The following is a 20,746-nucleotide window of genomic DNA, read 5'->3' on the forward strand; positions in this document are numbered from 1 at the left end:
TCACTTAGGAAGATCCATACTTGGAGTTTATCCAACACACGATTTAGGTGATCTATTGGGAGTTTATCCAACACACGATTTAGGTGAGCTATTGGGAGTTTATCCAACACACGACTTAGGTGAGATATTGGACTTACAGCTGATGCAGGAAAGAAGATATCTGTGGTTGTGAGAATGGGCTGAATATATTTGCCTATGAGAATTACATTTTGGGAGGTCAGGAGGAGGCATGTTACAGGCTGAGCAGAGGTGCCCCAAAAGTTACACGTTGCTGTCCAATCCCTAGGACCTACCTAAGATTATGAGTGTCTTTAAGGACATAATTATGCTAAAACGAGGTCACTGGTAAGGATGGGAACCTTATGAAGAGGACAACAGGACACAAATACTCAATGGGAGGTCTATGTGAAGACAAAGGAGAAAACATCCTCCTACAACTCAACCAGAGAATCCTTGGAGGAAGGACCAAAGTCAACTCCTTGATCTTGACTCCTAGCCTCCAGAATTATTGAAAACTAATTTTCATTTCCTGTCATCCAGGCTGTGGCACTTTATCATAGCACTAATAAACCAGGAAAATGTTCTAGTTTCATTTCTGTTGGCATGAGAAAACTTCCTGACAAAAAGCAACTAAGGAGAGAAAGGATTTGGCTGACAATTTGGTTAGAGCCCATTGCAACAGAGCGGAAGTTAAGGACCATCACATCACATCCGTCAGAAACAGAAATAAGTATACCCATGTCGCCTGCTTCCTCTCATCTACTCTCCTGTCCTGTCATTCGGGACCCCTGCCTAGGAAATGGTGCCACCTATAGAGGGCTCTCTTCCTGATCAGAGAACAGTCCAGTCAATCCCCCACAGACAGATCTGATAAAGGCCATTATTCAAGTGCAGTTTTCTCCCCGGGTGTTTCTAATTCGTGGCAAGCTGACATTTAAAACAAACCATCACAAGAGGCCTTCTGTGGAAAGGAAGCAGCCCGGCACGGCTGGGTACACCGAGCATCTGCAAGTGTCCGGAGGACATGGAGAATACCGTGCATGGGATGGAGAGGAGGCTGGAGAAGTGGGAAAGAGTTTGGCTGTGAAGGAACTCCAATGATGAGGATTTGGGCTTAATTTTTATTCATGGTTTCCAGGTGTTGGAAGGCTGAAGTCAAGAGTATTACGACAGTGCTGTGCAACAGAAGACCATTCTAGATGGGAAAAGGTAGTAATTAAAAGGACTGTACAGCTAAGGGAAATGGGATTATACTTACAACATAGGTTATGTCTATGAGATGTTAAGTGATACAGCCTTGTACTAAAGCAAGGATTGCCTGGGTGGAGGGGCAGAGTCCCATTGAGATGCAGAGAATGTAGACCTGATAGGTCTTGGCTCCCCTTTAAAATCCTGGGGGAAGGGAAACAAGACACAAGTGGGGGAGGGGAAAACACTACTTCCATTCCGCACAAATGGAGTCAGAGGCGGATGTGTGTTGCCAAAGGACAGGAATGTGCACCAACTAAACAGTCAAGGGCCAGCCAACAGGGCAACTGAGCCCAACAGTGTTAATTTTGTGGTCTGAATAAGAATGCCCCTTATGCTTGTAAGTGTGTCTACTTGATTCCCAGTAAAACCATTTGGAAAGGAGTAGGAGGTGTGGCCTTGATGGAGGTGTGTCACTAGCAGTAGCTTTGAGTTTTGAAAGATTTGCACCATTCTCAGTGTGTGTGTGTGTGTGCCTTCTACTTGTCAATCATGACGTTAACTCTCAGCAGTTCAATGACGCCATGCCTCTGCTCTGCCACCATGGACTCCAACCCTCTGAAACCGTAAGTCCAATTAAAGGCTTCTTCTAAGTTGTCTTGGCCATGGTGTTCTAGAATGGGGAGATGGCCATGGACAGGTCAGAAGGACCATATGGCATTCGGAGGAGGAAGAAAATCTCTGGAGAGGCGATGTCAAAGGAAGAAGGTACCAAATACAGGTTTTCCATTACTGCATCATAGAAGCCAAGGGCAGAAAATTCCAGACAGGAAGGAGCAGCAACAGTGGTAAATGCTGCAGACCAACCAACATGGGGTATTGAAAATTGGGGTTCCCAGAATAAATTGAGCCTTTCTTGATAAATATGTCAACTTGAAAATAAGTCAAGTATGGTGGTGCAGACCTTTAATCCCAGTACTTGAGGCAGAGGCAGAGGCAGAGGCAGGCGGATCTCTGTGAGTTTAAGACCAACCTGATATATATAGATAGATAGAGAGAGAGAGAGAGAGAGAGAGAGAGAGTTCCAGGTTAGTCTTTCTTCTCTCTGCTTTGCCTGTGTTTCTGTCTCTGTCTCTCTCTCTCTCACACACACACACCTTCCCCCTCCAACATACCACAAGCAAGGGCACATCAAGTACTATAATGGGCATGAGGGACACCACAAGGAACCAAGACGAACAGGATCTGGCCCTCAGGGAGGTGACGTTCTTATAGACGTAGAGTATAAGGAGAGTAAACAAACCAAGCACAGACACAACCAGTTGCTAGCCAAAAATTGGGGGGGGGGGATTCCATCTGTACTGAACATATGCAGATGTTTCCTTATCCTTATTCCCTAAACAACGCAGTATGACAACTCTTTACAGAATTTACATGGCATTAGCTATTACATGTAATCTAGCGATGACTAAAAGTATTGGGAGGGTAGGCACAGGTTATAAACAAACACTATGTCATTTTCTAAAAACAAACTTCTTGAGCACTGGAGGATTTTGGTTCCCGTCGACGGCTGTAGACTCTGTGCTCTGTAGACACCAGGGGACAGTTTTACACAAACACGTACCCCTTGTTGAGTCTTGTCCTCGGACAAACCCTAACACGGTTGCAGATGCCAGAGTCTCATATGGAACCACAAGCACAAAAGAGTGGGAGGTTATAGCCAGACCATAGCAAGTGACACATGGAACCGGCCACAGGGAAGGCTGCGCCGGCGGGGGCTAGGTTCGCTCCACCTCTCATCCCCACTGTTCCGGGAATGCTGGCTTTCTTCTCTCCTTCACAGTTAGGCCTCTTCACACAGCATGGAAGTTCATCATCTTGGAGCTTATGGCTCCCAGAGCCTCCAGCTCATCAGTCTGAGAGCCTAAAAGAAGCCTGTGGTGAGAGTCGTAATGAAGTACTGGACAGCACACTGTGAGAACCTACAGGTCCCTCAAGACTGAAGTCAGCAGGCACAGTCCAGGAGAGCCCAGTGCAAGTCTGAGAGCCAGCAGGTTCAACATGCAAGAAGGGCTGAGATTTGGGTTTAGAGGACAGAGCCAGAGGAAGATCAATGTCTCAGCTCAAGCATGCAGGAGCATGTCTTCCTCACTGAGCCTTCGTGTTCCACTCAGCCCCTTGACTGGGGTAGGTCCACCTGCATTATTGAGGGCACTCTGCTTTCCTTGAGCTGAGACTCAAATGTTCACCTCACCCCAGATCACCTCACAGTTGGTCAGCTTCCCACAGCTGTCACAGGATACCTAAGAGAAATAGCTTTTTGATTTTTGTTTCCTTTTTGGTTACAGTTTTTTAAACTAAGTGTGAAATATCAATAAAATACTGATGTGTAGGGGGTATTTTACATTCCAAATCCCAGTTCTTATGTCTGCTCCTGTCCAATTCACTTGATGTGTAAAAAGCTGAACAGCGCAGTGATCTGAACTTCAAAACTTCAACAGTATGTCAGAAGACGATGCGCTGACGTTTGAAGACCGTGTTGTATCCGAAGGCTGGGACAGTCCACGGCCGTGACGACGAAACACATAAAAAGACGGGCGACTCCTTAAGGCGTCAAACGTCTTACTCCTTAGTTCTGAAGTGGCATCCCTGTCCTTAAACTCCCCCGCCGTGTGAACTACACCGTAACAGGTAACCGCAAAGGCCAACAGCGTCTGCAGAACTATATCTGCCGGCAGCGACTCATACCCCTCTTCTGTTAGTCGCGCGTGAGAATGATGCTGAGCAGCCGAAAAGGCAGCATGGGCCAGAGCGAAGAGGCCAACGCCTACCAGCCCCTTCCACAGCCACGGCACCATGGTTCAGAAGGAGTGATAGTCCCAAAGATTGCCTTCCACACTGGGATAAATATCTTAGAGACAGGAAAGATTGGTCCTGGCCCACAGTTTCAAAGTTTCCATGCCCGCTGGGCCTCGTGGCTTCAGGCTTGTAGCAGCATCATGACGGGAGCACTTAGAACAGGGTGTTCAGCTCACGGCTGGGAAGCAAAGAGAGAGAAAGGATCAAGGACATACCCCCAGTGACTTAACCTCTCTGCTAGGCCCACCTCTTTTCCTCTTTCTGTGTCTCATGGTGTAGCCCAGGTTTACCTCACACTTGTGGCAATCCTCCTGCCTCAGCTTCTTGGGTACTGAGATTGCAAATATTGCACCACCACATCCTGCTGGTCCTGCCGCTAAAATGTTTTCCACTTCTCAATGGTGCCATAGGCTACAACCAAGCCTTTAACATACAAGTCTTGAAGGAAACACTTCAGACCCAACTGGGGAACAGACATAGAACAAACATCTGGATATCCTGGGGCTCAATCAAATCCACCAACTTGATGATATAACTGGATCACAAGAGCAGGAATGGCCCCGTGGTGACAAGCGTGGGGACAGACTGGGCTAACCTCAGGGACAAAGAGAACTCGCATACTTTTCTTTTTTCTCCCCCTTTGGTTGTTGGAAACAGGATTTCTCTGTGTAGCTCTGGCTGTCCTGGAAGTCACTCTGTAGACCAGGTTGGTCTCAAACTCACGATTTGCCTGCCTCTGCCTCCTGAGTACTGGGACTAAAGGCATGCACCACCACCACCCGGCTCTGGCTTGCTTCTCCTAATCATAAGGCTCCTTACGTCAAAACAGGTTAGAGGGAATCTACTTGTTTATTTATAGGTGTGGGGGAAAATTATTCACTGAGATGAGATAATGCTTTTTTGATACCTGTTGACTAAAACACAAAAGTCCCCTCTTTTCTAACACATCTACAAGCCAGACAGAGTGGCTCATGCCTCTAACCCCAGCACCCGTGACTCCTGGTGGCTATGGTGGTCACAACACCAGAAGAGGGATCCAACACCCTCTTCGGGCCTCTGAGAATACCAAGCAAGCATATGATACAGACATACATGCAGGAAAACCATGACAAAATAAACTAAAATTCCAGTTTCCAGGGGACCCTGATGCCTTCTCTGGGCCTCCACAGGCACCCGGCATATATGTGGTACACAGGCATGCATGCAGGCAAAACACGCATACACATAAATCATAAGACAAACGGTGTTGTTTTTTTTGGGGGGGGGGGTTGTTCTGTTTTCAAAACATGGATTCTCTATGTAGCCCTGGCTATCCTGGAACTCTGTAGATCAGGCTGGCCTTGAACTCAGAGATCTGCCTGCCTCTACCTCCTTGGTTTTTTCGATTGTTTGTTTTTTGGTTTTTCAAGACAGGGTTTCTCTGTAGCTTTGCAGCCTGTCCTGGAACTAGCTCTTGTAGACCAGGATGGAGTCAAACTCACAGAGATCCTCCTGCTCCTGCCTCCCAAGTTCTCGGATTAAAAGCGTGCGGCACCAGCGCCCGGCCACCCGGTTTGTTTTTAAGCCAGATTCAGTAACACACATTGCAGTCCCAGCGCTCCTACAGTGAGATGGAAGCCTGTAAGCTTGGGGGCCAGCTACCCTAGAATACACAGACGGATGAAAGATGTGAGACCCACACCTCAACAAAGTGGAAAGAGAATCAGCTTCCAAAAGTTGTACTCTGATCTCCATAAGTATTCTGTAACACATGTAACCAGCACACACATATATAGTGATACTTTTATTTGTTTTAATAAATAAATCTTGCCTGAAGACCAGAGGCAAAGCTAAAGCCGCTAGAGGTCAGGTAATGGTGACACACACCTTTAATCTCAGGATTTGGGAGACAGGGTTAGATGAATCTCTGTGAGTTCAAGGCCACCCTAGGCTACACAATATCCAAACAGAAACAAATCCAGGTGGGGTGGCTCACACCTTTAATCCCAGCTCTATAGGAAACATAAAATCGGAGGAGAGAGAGGTTTAGTCTGTTTAGACTGTAGTCACCCAATATAAGTAAGACTTCTCTAGTGGCTTGACTATTTTGCTTTTCTGTCTCTGGGTTTCTATTATTCGTGCTATACACATACACATCACATGCACACAGTAATACAAAAAAATAATTTTTTAAAAATGCCACCTATATTTGCAGTGGATGGCAGCTGCCCCAGATGGTCACTCGGAGCCCAGGCTCCAACTGCGGCTCTCCCACAGACCCTAGCTATCATCTCTATCTTGTCAGAAGAAAGGGAAAGAGAATCCTTGGAGGGGCGTGGCGCACTTCATTTTAGGTAATACAGCATTGGTAAGAACCAGTCACATGGTGACGCTGCAAAAGAGGTTGGGATACGTACTGTCCTTGCACGGGATTCTAACTCTCAATTCTGTGTCAGGCTTTTTTTTTTTTTTAAGATTTCTTTATTTTTACCTATAAACATGTATGTGAACTTCGTGCATGCCTGGCGCCCGTGGAGAGCAGAAGGTGGTGTCAGATACTCTGGAACTAGAGTGACAGATGGCCTTGAGGCACCACAGAGGTGCTGGGAACTGAACCTGGGTCCTTTGAAAGAGCAAGTGTTCTTAACTGCATAGTCAGCTCTGCAGCGCCCATATCACGGCTTTTTAATTTTGACACCACTGACGTGTTAGATTGCATAATTCCTCTTTATTTTTTATTTTATTTTAGAGAGAGGAGGGTGTACAGTGTAGAGTAAGATACTGAATAACACCTCTGGCTTCCATACATCTGAGGCCAATAGTACCCCAGCCCCAGTAAAAAATGTATTGTCAACTGGGCAAGACGCCACATACCTTTAATCCCAGCACTGAGGAGACAGAAGCAGGTGGATTTCTGCGAGTTCATAGCCAGCCTGGTCTACATAGTGAGTTCCAGGACAGCCAGGGCTACATCGAGAGACCCTATTTCAAAAAAGAAGTCGTCTCTCCACACAGATATCATAGCAACACACATAAATAAATGGAATGACGTTTCAATGTCTCTAAGTATTAGAAAATGTAACTGGAGTTACAGAAGGCTGTGAGTCACACTGGGCTCTGGGGACAGAACTGTGGTCTCTGCAAGAGCATCAGGAGCTCTAACAGCTGAGCCAACTCTCCAGCCCCACACCTGATGGTTACAACCCCGTGTCCACTCTTCTCTACAAACAGGGCAAAAACTCCAGCTTTATGACTTTTCCACTTGCTATTAATGAGTTTGGAAACCTTGGGCACCCACTCCCCCCCAACACAACTAAGGACAATTGCTCTAGATAAGAAACGGTCAGGATATCTGTCAGCTAGATATGAAATGTAATTAAATAGCACGCTTGGTTTCTTTATCACTTACAAAGCTCAGGGGATGGCTGGTAGATTTTGCTCACAAAATGACTGACGGAACAGCGGAGGTGCTGAGGAAGATCCAGAGAGTGCCTGAGGTTTCCTAGACTCCGGAAATAACGGCACTGCCTCCTTTGCAATTTAGTGTGACCATGTGACAACCACGGAAGTGACCTGAAGGGATGTGTGCCACTCCTGGCTAAGGTTTCTAAGATTTCTCTTCCCCTGTGACTGGAACTAAGCCGCCTTTGTTTGCTTATTTTGTGAAGCTAACTGTTGCAGAGTCCCTGACATTTCTTCACAGAGATAAGGGTTTTTTGGGGTTTTTTTTTGTTTTTGTTTTTTTAATAATTTGCCTAATGCAAGACAATATTGGTCAGCACCCGGGCAATTCTTGTTCTTCGAGGGTGATGAAATGGATTCTCAGGGAGGACAGTATTTCCAGGAAATGCACTTCTCAGGAAGTAGTAAGAGCCAGCCAAGTCTTGGGGTGCCAACAGTTTGCTTTACTTCCTAGACTCTACGAGCGGTGTGTTGCTTTCCTACACAGCTTTCCTGGCTGGAGCTGATGGAGGATTCCTTCACACTCCGTGGAAAGCGTGGACACAGGTGTCTGGGTTTGCTTTGGAGTCCCAGTGAACTCCAGATTTGCAGAAGGCTACCAATATGAAGTATGAGTCTCTGTACTCAGAAAAAAAAATACAAGGATCTAGACACTAAGTAAAGGTGGTTATTGGAAACAACTTGATTGTGAGAAAATGTTAACAACAAAGATGAATTTGAGACACAACTGAGAAAAAATAATCCAGCTGCTGCGGTTTCTGAGATAAGGATCCACATGTCAGTCCTGGAATGTCCCTGCTGAGTGGAGCAGTTTGGATCTGAATAAGAGAATTTTTAAAAGATTGTTGTTTTTAATTATGTGTCTGGGTGCAGGTTTGTGTGCACAAGTGCAGTTCCTACAGAGGCCAGAGGAGGGCATCCAATTCCCGGGAACTGGAGTTACAGGTGTCTGTGAGCCACCATGTTCTTTTCAGGGGGCCTAGGCAAGAACAAGTGCTCTTAACTGCTGAGCCTTTGCCCCACATGCATAAATCTCTATAAACAGACCTAAAAACACCCGTCTTTATTACTTTCTTGTTTGGTTTTCCGAGACAAGGTTTCTCTGAGTAACAGCCTTGGCTACCCTGGAACTCTCAGAGAGCACCTGCCTCTGCCTCCCAAATGCTGGCCTCCCTGCCTCTCTGTACATTTTTACAAGACTAAAGATAAAAGAAAATCATTTATATTACGAATCTGCTCACTAATTAATTTTGATTGGTCTTTTGCTGTGTCCTGTCATATTTTTTTACAATTTAAAATTTTTTTCACCATGCATGACTAGATGACATTTTTGTGTAGACGCTTGTCAGCTGACTTAGGTTAACACCGTCTTACAGCTGTTGTGAATTAGTTGTGGGCTTTTTGTTTGTTTGGGGTTTTGATGTTGTTGTTGTTTGTTTGTTTGTTTAGAGACAGGGTCTCACTATAGAGCTCTGGCTGTCCCGGAACTCTATGTAGACCAGGCCTCAAATGCACAGAGATCCACCTGTCTCTGTCTCCGGAGAGCTGAAACTGAAGGTGTATGCCACTATGCCTGGCAAGCTCTGTTGTTTAACCTACCAAAACTGTGGTACTTTGTTACAGCTCTGACCCCAAACAACAACCCAAGAGACACAGTAAGAATTAGAGACACTCAAGAGAAAAGGAAATAGGCAGGTTATGAAGGGGTAGTCAGCTCTCAGGTTGGCTTAGCGCGTGCCACGGTAACAAGCCCACAGGACGGGTGGTAGAAGAACAGGAATTTATCCCTTCAGTTCTGAAGGATGAAAGCTAAAGGCTGTCATGTGGAGTTCTAGTAAGGATTCTTCTCAGCTTCTAGCAGCTTCCTCCTCGCTATGTTTGAAATGGCCTTTCCTTGGGGACATGAAGGGACACAGCAAGCTCTATGGTCTCAAGAGCTCAAACCTCTAGACTTCATCTATAGCTAATTACTTTCCAAAAGCCAGTCCCTAAATAGCATCACAGTGGGGGCTAAAGCTTTGGCGTGTGACCGCTGTGGATGCAATTCAGTCCACAGCATTCCATTCCAGGTCCACAAAGTTTCTTTCTTCTTCTTTTTTTTTTTTAAACGAGCATACAGGGGCTGAAGATATTAATTGCTCAGCAATTCAGAGCACTATTGCTCTTCCAGAAGACCCAGGTTTGACCCCCAGCACCCACACAGCAGCTCACAACAGTCTGTAACTCCAGTTCTAGCGACCCACGCCACTGACCTGCAAGGCACCTGCACACATGTGCACACACCCACCTGCAGGCACGCACACCTTCATATAATTTAAATTAAAGTAGCTGGGCAGTGGTGGCACACACCTTTAATCCCAACACTCAGGAGGCAGAAGTAAGTGGATCTCTGCGAGATCAAGGCCAGCCTGGTCTACAAAGTAAGTTCCAGGACAGTCAGAGTGGTTACACAGAGAAACCCAAACAAGCAAACAAAAGAAAAATCAAATAGTTAAAATTAAAAATATTTTCTATTTTAAAAAAGAATCAGAGCAGTGCTCTTCACAAGAGCGAAAACACACGAACAAACTGAGCAGCACCAGCGACAGAGGGGAGAAACGGGCAAGGTAAACGCGTGCAATGGGCCCTTATGCAAAGCAAGGGGTCCACGCTGACACACCGCAATGCAGAGCTCTACTGATACACCAGCGCATGCAAAGTTGCCCCACAAAAAAAAAAAATCATACAGCAAAACAGAATTTTTGTTTTTGTTTTTCGAGACAGGGTTTCTCGGTGCAACAGTGTGTCCTAAACTTGCTTTGTAGACCAGGCTGGCCTCAAACTCACTAAGATTCGCCTGCCTCTGCCACCCAAGTGCTGGAACTAAAGATGTGCGCCACCACTGCCAGGCGCAAGATGAATTTTTATAAAGTTAAAATTAACCCAAAGCAAGAATAGATACCCTCTAGAAGCACACAGAATGCAACTGCCGGAAGGATGGAGAAACCACTGGGTCGGGGCACAGGCTCCCCCATCCCAGAGGTTCAAGGTCTACCTGAGCCACAGAGGAGGTCAAGGCCAGTCTGAGCAATTTAGGAAAAACACCACCTCAAAATAAAAGTGTACATAGGAGTCTGGAGCTATAACTCAGGGGTAGAGCACCTTCCCAGAAAGCACTGGGCCCTAGGCTCAACCAAGCCCCATAAACGAACAACCAAATAGAAATGGGGAAGGGATAAAAGGAGATAAAGCGAGATTAGATGAGTCTCTTCAGCTGGGAATGCGTGAAGTTTTCCCCTTGGGTAAATCTAAAATAACATACAAGGGAAAAAGCAAAGATTGATAAATGCCGGATTCAGGGTGTGGGTTACTCAAGCAGCAGGAGGCAGAGACACCCACAATTCCATGTCAGCTCCTGTCAAGTATTAGCTAACTTTCTGTTACAATCAAAAAATACCTTGTTAATCAACTTACAAAAATGAATGGGTTTTGGCGTGGGGGGGGGGCTCATAATTTTGGAGACTGAGATCCCAGCCCATGGTCCATGGCACCACTGATTTCTGCATTTATTTTACGTGTGTGGGTGTTTTGCCTGCATGTGTATCTGTGCACTACTTGGTGCCCTCAGAAGCCAGGAGAGGGTATCAGGTCCCTTGGGACTGGAGTTATAGACAATTGTGAGCAGCCATGTGGATGCTGGAGATCAAACTGGGATCCTCTATAAGAGCATTCAGTGCTCTGAACCACTGAGCCATCGCTCCAGCCCCTCCATGGCTTTGGAGTCTGTGACAAGGCAGCACATCACGGCAGGAGTAGAGGCAGCTGCTTGTGGCAGCTGGGAAATGAAAGAAAGCAGTTTTTTAAAGGCATGGAGAGGGGAATCCTTCAAGGGCATGCCCACTATGACCTAATACTTCCCAGCAGGCCTCGCCGATTACAGGGTCCACCACCTCCCAAGAGAGCCAAGCCTGGGACGAAGCCTTTAGCAGACATCCCAGGTCCAAATGATACCATCCCATATTTGCCGTGGCTCAGTTTTGTTTTGGAGGGTGAGTTTGTGAGTTCCTATTATAGAACAAACTAAATAACTAGATTAAAGCAGGCCATGCGTGGAACAATGAAAAACTAATTAGCAGAAGGAAAAGCATGAAATAATTGTCCACAGCCCCTGGATGTGTGCCTCTGGCTCTGTGCAGAGACAGCACAGACCGGAGACGTGGCTGCTGGCTCTCCTGTCCTTCCCTGTCCTCCCTGGAAGACCACTTCTTTCATCAGCATCTCTGACCATCTGGCTGTAGACTGACCAGCCCAAGTCTGAGTGAGGTATTCTCAGACTTCTAGATTTCTGATTAAAAGAGGCGCTGGATGCTTAGGATGTCACACAAGTAGTTGGTTTGGACTACCCAAACTTCGGCCAACCAAGAAAGGTTTACATCTGTCCCTGGCATATGCGTTTGTTTAGGAATTGTGGTGGTTAATGCTGACCGTCAACTTGCCAGCATCTAAACTCACCTAGGAGACAAAGCTCTGGGTGCGTCTGAGAAAGTTTCTAGACTGGGTTAACACAGAGGTTGGAAGATCCATACTAAATGTGAGTGAAACCAATCCACGGGCAGAAGGTGTAGACTGAATAAAAAAGAAAGGAAATAATGTCTGTTGGACAGCAGCGGCACATCTTCAATCCCGGTACCCAGAAGGCAGAGGCAGGCGGATCTCTAAATCAAGGCCAGCCTGGTCTAAAGAGAGAATTCCAGGACATTCGGGGCTGCACAGAAAAACCCTGTCTCAAAAAGAAAAAAAAAAGTATTTTTAGATAGGGTCTCTCTGTTATGCAGCACTGGCTGGCCTAGAACTCGGAAGAGACTGGCCTGCCTTTGCCTCTGCCTCCCGAGTGTGGGATTAAGGACATATACTGTCACACCCAGCCAAAACTCTAAGGAAAATAAATAAATAAAAGACAAAGAAATCAAGTGAAATACCAATGTCTATCTGCTTCCTGACTACAGATGGGACGTGACCTTACGCTCAAACGACTTTTCTGCCATAATAGACCGTGAACCAAAATGATCCCTTCCTTCATTAAATTGCTTGTGCCAGGCACCATGTCACAGCAAGGAGAAAAACAACAAACACCGAAGCATTACAGCATTTTACCTACCGAAAGAAGGTGCCGGAAATGTGATAGAGAAATGACTGGGCAACTGTGAACAGACACCCCAGAAAGGTCATAACTGGATTACCATGGACACCCTAGAAAAGAGACAAGACTTCCTCTGGAGAGAAAATGGACCTGTCAAAGAAGAAAAGTTCAACACTTGTAAAAGCAGCACAAAGAAAGCCTTATTCAAGATCACGTCCCCAAACTGGAGAGCAGCATAACAGACTTTCAGTGCGGAGAGGGAGCTCAACCCCGAGGAGCGCACAGACGGCGAGGGTAAGGGCCAGCGGATGGAAAATTACCGAGAGGAAACAGGAAAAGTAAGAGGGAGTCTGGCTAAACTGACCTGACAGGATTCTTACTGAAGACAAGCCAGCATGAACAAGCACCACCTGGGACTTGGTGCAAAATAAAAAAGACTGATCGTAGGCGCAATCACATAATGAAGACAGAGGGTTCTGGACAAACGACCTTGGCAGAGTTCTTGGCTAAAACTGGATCCTACCAGGAAATACACAGATAGACCTGGGAGAGAGTTCAAACTAAAGAGACGGGCTAACATTTGATCAGGCAGAAGATCGTTGACAAGAGAATAGAACCTCTGTTGTACAGAGGCGGAGGGACTGATGTCCACTGAAGGTCGGTCCTAAAGTCCTCTCAGCCCAGAAAGGACCGTGAGACTGAAGAGACAAGCTCGCACTTCTCCCACAGGCCAGCTCCCTAGCACTAGTGTGGTCCCTGATCTGAACTGACGGGCAGCCTAAGCATCTACGACTCCTCAGTGCTTGTGCCCTCAGTGACTCGGCACCACTGTGACCAGGCCAGCCAGAAACAACCGGAGCGGGGCAGGTTTGCTTTGGTTCACAGTTACAGGGGTCTCAGGGCCTCATGGAAGGGAAGGCAGGCAGACAGGTAACGTGGCAGTAACAGCACATGGAGGAAGCTCAGGATCCTCATGTTTAACTTGACTGGATTCAGAATCACCTAGGAACACATCTCTGGGCAGCACCATCCCATGGGCTGGAGTCCTGGACAGAGTAAAAAGGAAGAAATAACAACAAAACATGTGGGCTGGGCATCAGCACCCCCCCCTCCTTCCTGAAGGCTGACACAACGTGACCAGCCACCTCACAAGTCAATCATCACGCCTCTCCTCCTCAAACTGATTCGAAATAAACCCTCTCCCCTGAAGTTGCCTTTGTCAGGAAATCTCTCGCCAGCAACAAGAAACTAATACACAGCTGTTGGAAGCATGGCGGATTAGGAAGCAGCGTTTCATTCAACAGCTTATTGAGCTCTCCCAGTGTTTCAGGCCCGGCTCTGAGCAAGCTCTGGACCAGGGCCACCACTGATGACAGCTCTGTTATTACGACAGCATCTGGTACAAGCAGAGGGACTTCAGGAGGTTCAAGAGGAACACCGAAGCTTGGCTAGGAGGAGGCAAAGGAGTCCTGGAAGCCATCCCAGAGAAAACGTCACCAAGAGAAGTCTCAAAGCTAAAGAGGGATTAGCTGGTGAGGGGATGAAGGATGTTTGAGGAAGAGGACCCTGTGCAAACAGAAGCACCAGAGATGCCACTGTTCCCAATGTAGTGGTCACCTAAAGGTGGACATGGAGGTCTCACGTGAAGGAGGTGACACCTGATTCTTGGGGGATGGCTGGGTGAAGAAGGAAAAGGACATTCCAGAAAGATAACGCAATACACACAAAGATGGAGAGGCACCTTGGAAGATGCATGAGTGACAAAAATAGTCAAGGAAAGGGTACAACAGCTCCTCAGGGTGACCAACGTCACTCTTAATGGCTTCAAGTGACGGTGACAGGAAACCCAGAAGACAGGAAAGCACTAGCCTTTGAATCTTAAATGCCCCCAAAGGTCTCTAGTGTGGCACTATTTGAAGGCAGTGGAAACATTAAGAGGTGGGCCATAGTGGGAAATCTTAGGGTCGCTGAGGTCGCCGCCAGTGAATGAACTGTAAGGCTCTGACTAATCCCTCTTTCACATGCCAGACATACAGGGAACAGTTTTGTCCCTCCGTGTGTGCCCCACCAGTGCTACCACGCACCAGAACTGGGACCTAAAAGCTCCGAGTCTCCTGACTGTGGACTGAAAACCTCTAAAATTATGAACTTGCTGGATGTGTTGATTCACACCTATAATCCCAGCATTTATGCAGCTAAGGCAGAAGGATGGTAAATTTGAATTCAGCCAGAGCTACGTAGTAAGACACTGTCTGGAAGGAAGAAAAGATGCATTTTAAAATAAAAACAGGAGCTAGAGAGATGCTCAGAAGCTGAGTGCACACTGCTTTTGCAAAGGACACAAGCTTAGTTCCCAGCACCCACCTCGGTGGCTCATAACCACCTTTAACTCTAGACGCAGGAACCCTGATGCCCTCTTCTGGCCTCCAAGGGCAACTGCATTTGGGTGCATATACCTATAAACAAAAACATACATACACAATTAAAAATAAAATAAACTTTTCCCATTTTTTGATTTTTGGAGACAGGGTTTTCTCTGTGTAACAGCTCTGGCTGTCCAAGAACTCATGTGAAATAGGCTGGCTTCAAACGCACAGAGATCTGCCTGCCTCTGCTTCTCAAGTGCAGGGATTAAAGGTGTGTGCCACCACCACCTGGCAAAATAAATCTTTTCTGATAAGACAAAAATAAATAAAATCATGAGTCAAGATAAATCTTTTTTCTTTGTAAGTTGAATCTCAGGTACTTGCTATAGTAAGGAAAAGCTGACTAACACAGAGAAGAAGAGAAAGAATAGGGTCAAAGGGCAGATCCTCCACGAAGGCAGTAGCTATCTATCAGACAGGGATGCATTCTACAAGGAAGACCAACGGTATGAAGGATGACAACACAGGCTTCCAGACAGACCTCAGTTTGACTCTCCAGCTCTGCCCCTCACTATCTGGGTGACCTTGGGCAACATTTAACTAGGCTAAGACCCCATTCTTTCACCTGGGAAATCAGGACGCACAAACAAAGCAAACCTCACAACTGCAGAAAGGATGAAGGGCCATAATATATGCAAATAACACAACCCAAAACACAGCCTGTGTAGAACCACAGACTTTCAGGGCAGCAGAGGGGAGCTGCCGACCTTGGTGTTGGTGCGAGCAGATTTGGTTAGTTAGGTGCAGGTACTGAAGGAGCCGATCAAATGCACACTCACTTCAGGGTCTCTGGCCTGTTCCTGAGAGCGAGCAGAGACAGGAGTGCTCCACATGAACAACAGGCCTGGGAGAGGACACGGTCACTGGGAGAAGGTGAAGGGCCCGCTGTTGAAAGACAGTTCTCCAGGAGCCCGGCCCTCTCTCGCTTCTTGTGAATGGACAGACTCTGCCTCTTCCCCCCCCACCCCCCCCCCCCCCGGAGCCTCTTCTCAGGGCTGTGTTTATAAGAAGCAACCTTGAAGGATAGAGCACTACCTCCCTCTAGGATGAGAGCAGTCTTATGTGCGGCTTCCTTTATAAGCAGTAGGTCATCCGTTCCGTCCCCCCTCTCAAGCTTCATGTTTCTCAGCTACGACACAAACCATCTGCACATGAAGCATCCATCTGGGCCCATCACACTGCCCCTGCAGGACTCGGAGGCAAGAAGAACTTATGTGAACATGCTAATGCTCCTGTTACTTACTCTGCCCGAGCAGGAAAGTCCTAGGTCTCTAACCTCAGAGTCTCGTGTCTTCTATCAATAACCATGAACCAATGGCGAGCTCAGTTATTAGCTTATAAACTAGAAAGAACCGGAGCCATCCGTGTGTGCCTGGTGTGAAAGCCATGAGAATAAACAGCAAAGCCTACAGTGAGGATTCATGCGTTACCTGTGTGTGCCAACACGTAAGACGGGGGTGAGAAAGAGGGCTCCAAAAGACTCAAGGAAACACACACGAGGCTCTGGGTTCCGTCTCCAGCACTGCAGGAGGAAACCCACAAAGTAGCTCCTTTTCAGTCTTTCCCTATAGCTCCAGCTGTTCCAGAGTTCACTGTGTAGCCTCAAACTTGCTATCCTCCTGCCTCAGCATCCCAAGTGCTGGCATTACCATCATCCCAGACTAGAAAGAAGCTTCGACCAAAACTGAGTAGGCAACAGGATCAGATGCTGCGTCTTCCTAAGACGAAGGCTGAAAGTAGCCACTGAATTTAGCAACTAGGTCACTAGGCAAGACACATTTCAATGATGCGCTGTGGCCAGAAGCCAAACGGTAGTGGAAGGAGAATGGATGGAGGTAAAGAAGTTGGAACGATAAATACGAGGCGTTTCACAAAAGCGTGGCTGAAATGGAAGGCAGGAGAGAGAGCCCTGATGGCGGGAGCAGGTGGGGGCCCACTCAACTTGTCTCAACAAATGGAGGAGGTCTGAATGATCATTGCTGAGAACAAGCCCAGAAACAGAAAAACTGGGAAGAAAAAAAAAAAAAAAAAAACAGGAGGAGGATGGGTTCAGAGAAAGAATGACCTCAAATCCTGGGTGAGACTGCATCTGCCCCATTCATACATCCTCCAGCAGGTCAAACTGCTGGCTCAAGGGAGGGTCTGTCTCCAGGGAGGTGGTATCTACTCTCTCCTGAAAGGGGACCCACCAACAGGGGTCCGTCATGGCTACTTTCCTGCATGGTCAGGCAGGCCAGAGATGAGACACAGGGGTACAAACATGACTCTCAAGACACCAATAGAAGCACAAGTAGTTTGGAATGCTATGCTAAGCTGTGAAGCCGAGTAGTGTTCTCAAAGAACATCGGAGAGTGGGCTGTGCAAAAGGAATTTGGGGAGACTCAGGACCTCCTCAAGACACTCGGGGTTGGCAGAGAAGACACCTCTGGGAGGAAGGAAAAGAATTCTTCTCACTACGACACATCCCCTTGGAGTTCATCTTCTGGTAAGAGTCTCTGCTTGGCCAAACTTGTCAGGCTCCATCACGTACATCCTTGTGTAATCCAGTTTCTGTAAAGCGCTTTCTCCAGTTGGTTCAGGAAGAGCTCGGGACGGCTGATCACCTTCAACGTCTGATGACATTTTCATCCTCTCCCAGCCTGCAGGGGACGTTGACTCACTGTCTTCAGCGATTCTGTTCGGCCAGTTTGGCCAGGGTTCCCTGACACGTTGGGCTTCCATTTAGGCATTTTCCATCCATCAACACCCACCCGGCTGTTTCACTGTAAACTCAGAACCAAGTTAGGTCTCTCTCCCCTAGTGCCAAGCCCTGAGGATGGTCCTAGCTAACAGGTGTCATTACAAAATTTCTCCACGGGACTGACTGAGAGACGGCTCAGTTAGTAAATGTGCTTGCAAGCAGGATCTGAGTTTGATATCCATAACCTATTTTTTTTTAGAAGAACTAAATTTTTAATTGATTTAAATTTAGCTGGGCGGTGGTGGCCCATGGCTTTAAACCCAGCACTTGGCAGGGAGGCGTTGTCAAAGGCAGGTGGATCTCTGAATTCAAGGCCAGCCTGGTCTGCAGAGTGAGTTCCAGGACAGCCAGAGCTACACAGAGAAACCCTGTCTCTAAAAATCCAAACATAAATTAATTAATTTTAGATTTAATTGAAAAATAAAAATGCCCCACACCTTTATTCCCAGCACCTAGGAGGCAGAGTCAGGTGGATCTATGAGTTCAAGGCCAGCCTGATATACGGAGCAAGGTCTAGGTTAGTCAGGGACACAGGACCTGTTTTTTTTTTTAAAAAAATCAAGTGCGGTAGCGTTCATCTAACAATCCTAGGCTAGGAAGGAGGAAGATGGGTGGATTCCTGTGGCTCATTGACCAACCAGCTAGCCTCCTTAGGGAGCTCAGACCAGTGAGAAACCTTGTCAAAAACAAAAAACAAACAAAACAAAACAAACAAAAAAAAAACGAGGGGGAGAGAGAGAGAGGCTTTCCTGATATGGCTCACCAGGTGGTGACTTCAGCCCTCTCGCCTAAAGCGGACCTGAAGAAACCAGAGCTAACAAAACAGCTGCCCCTCCTACAGCTAAGATCAGGGCAGCCACAGGCCTTCCAGTGTGCCTTATCCAAGCACCATGGGTTCCCAGGGAGTTGGCAGATGAACCCCGAGAAGAAAGCAACAGGAACGTACAACTAGAAGCCACATTTCCGCTTTGTGGGAGCAGGGCGACCTAAAGGACTCCTCTCAGCAGAGAGAAAACAAGAATGCAGAGTTCCTAAAAAACAGTTCGGAGGATCCGGGTCTGAATCCGTGCACCAGCCGCCATCACCGACCCGCACGCACCCTAAAAGCCACAGGGGCTCCAAGGAGTGAACATCGGAACCACCCAAGATGCTAGCTAAATGCACATTTCCAGGCCCAGAGAAGAGACTCATTCAGTGGGCGCCGAGCCAGGCCTGCGATGCTGCTCTTCCAGCCAGCACCTCGGACAACCCGAGTACTGGTTTCCTGCGGAGCCCACTCGGAGAAACCAGACTCTGGGGCGAACAGGGTCTCCAAGTTCCAAAGTTTCCCCCTCTCGCTCGGCGCACCGACCTCCTCCCACCACCACCACCACCCCGGGGCCTCACCCGCACGCGCGGTCACGAAAGCGTCGGGGAACTCAGTGATGGGCTCAACGGCCTTTGCCAGGGCGCCGCGGGCCCCTAAAAGCGCAGCACGGTGGCCGGCAGGGGGCGCTGCAGCAGGGACAATGCAGGGCGGGGGCGCCGGGCACCCCCAGCCCAGAGCCGCGCGGCGGCAAGGAGCGGGCGCCGGGGAGGGCTGGAGCCACGCGGCGGCGGCGCGAGGGCGGGGCAGCCGGAGGGGCGGGGCGGGGCCGACGGACTGGCGGCGAGCGCCGGGAGAGCGCGCCGGCCGGGCCAGCGAGGAGGGAGGAGCGAGGGGAGCGCGGGCTACAGCCGCCCCCGCCCCGCGCCTCCCGCGCCTCCCGCGCGCAACAGTTCCCCTAAAGTTGCCGCCGGGGAGGCGCGCAGCCGGTGGGGGACGCGGCCTTGGCCCGGCGCGCGCCGGCCCGGCGGGCGGCGGGATGGGCACTCGGCAGACCAAGGGCAGCCTGGCGGAGAGAGCTAGCCCGGGCGCGGCGCCCGGCCCCCGCCGCGAACGACCCGACTTCTGGGCGTCGCTGCTGCTGCGTGCCGGGGACAAGGCGGGGCGCGCGGGCGCTGGGCTACCCCCCTACCACCGGCGCGTCGGCATGGTCCAGGAGCTGCTGCGGATGGTGCGCCAGGGCCGGCGGGAGGAGGCGGGGACGCTGCTGCAGCACCTGCGCCAGGTGAGCGCGAAGAGGGGGAAACGAGGGGGGGGGGGCGCGGCGGCTACGGGAGCGCCCCGCCCCTGCGAGGTGCGGCGGGCGGGGGGAGGGACACAAGAGCGCCCGGCGGCACCGCCCAGGGTCCCCCTTCCGCGGGGGTTGAAGCGATGTGACAGCAGGTGCCTCAGTGTTCCCCCTGAATTTGGGGCCCCAGGCTAGGGCGAGGAAGGCTGACCCGGAGAGGCTAGTGAAGGGGACCTGTTGTACCATTGTCCCTGCTCCTTTCCTCCACAGGTCCCCAGGGATAGTTGGTGAGAGAGAATACAGAAATGCACGCCTGGTCTGGGCCAGGGTGCTCTTCTTCTTTTCTGCCCACTACCCATCACCCTCTTCCAAGGGTCCCCAGGGTTGCGCAGTTTTCTGCTAAAGCCGGCTTCTGAGGCATGTCCCTCAGACTGGTAAGATTTCACTCCCTAGGTCGTTTGCCACCTGGCGATATTTTGTTTTGTGGTTTCACCTTCCCTAACTTTGGCTGATCCTGGCCATGAGCTCCTACCGAAGTCTTGGCCAGAATGAAGCTAGACTTGGTTTCTTGACCAGCAGGGATGGAGGCTGCCTATGCTTCAGCCTCGTCCTCACCCCCTGGTTAGGGGCAAGCCAGAGATCTGGTCAGTTCCCTCAGTTCAAGGCCTGATGCTGTCACCCGCCTCTCGGTTTTTGTTTTTCTTTCTCTGTTTCTTTTGGGGGAAGGTCTTAGCCTGTACTATAGGGTCTTGTTGAGTGGCAGGGGCTGGAGGGCGCATGGTTGCTTTGCAGAACAGTAATGAGATTGCTTTGGTCTGGCTTTGTGGCCCAGACTCACACAGACCCTGTATTCTTGAAGGACCCCAGTAGATATGCAGTC

General features: G+C 48.8%; 2 protein-coding genes across 9 annotated transcripts in view; one reads left to right on the top strand and one right to left on the bottom strand.

Moving 5' to 3' along the window:
• Positions 1-1,101: 1,101 nt before the first annotated feature.
• Positions 1,102-19,300, bottom strand: LOC125409319 (membrane magnesium transporter 2-like). Of its 8 annotated transcripts, none has more exons than XM_087910530.1 (5): positions 19,160-19,288; positions 14,972-15,063; positions 12,626-12,757; positions 11,980-12,093; positions 1,102-4,225 (listed from the first exon to the last, which is right to left on the bottom strand). In XM_087910530.1, exon 5 carries the CDS (start codon positions 4,044-4,046, stop codon positions 3,675-3,677), a length of 372 nt encoding a protein of 123 aa, XP_087766656.1. In that variant the 5' UTR covers positions 4,047-4,225; positions 11,980-12,093; positions 12,626-12,757; positions 14,972-15,063; positions 19,160-19,288; the 3' UTR covers positions 1,102-3,674. The 8 variants fall into 8 exon arrangements, with proteins under 8 accessions (XP_087766656.1, XP_087766655.1, XP_087766654.1 ...); XM_087910529.1 differs by lacking the exon at positions 11,980-12,093 and adding an exon at positions 13,610-13,653; XM_087910528.1 differs by lacking the exon at positions 11,980-12,093.
• Positions 19,198-20,746, top strand: part of Lrrc75a (leucine rich repeat containing 75A) — a 43,069-nt gene continuing 41,520 nt past the window's right edge. The window contains exon 1 of the mRNA XM_087910526.1: positions 19,198-19,863. Coding sequence (XP_087766652.1) covers positions 19,198-19,863 — 666 coding nt within the window. The remainder of the gene's footprint in view (positions 19,864-20,746) is intronic.

Source organism: Myodes glareolus, chromosome 9, assembly GCF_982192425.1.
Source record: "Myodes glareolus chromosome 9, mMyoGla1.1, whole genome shotgun sequence".
NCBI lineage: Eukaryota > Metazoa > Chordata > Mammalia > Rodentia > Cricetidae > Myodes > Myodes glareolus.

Bases quoted from the DNA above. Each gene is read 5' to 3' on its own strand.
- LOC125409319 (XM_087910527.1), bottom strand. From the start codon at position 4,046: ATGGTGCCGTGGCTGTGGAAGGGGCTGGTAGGCGTTGGCCTCTTCGCT.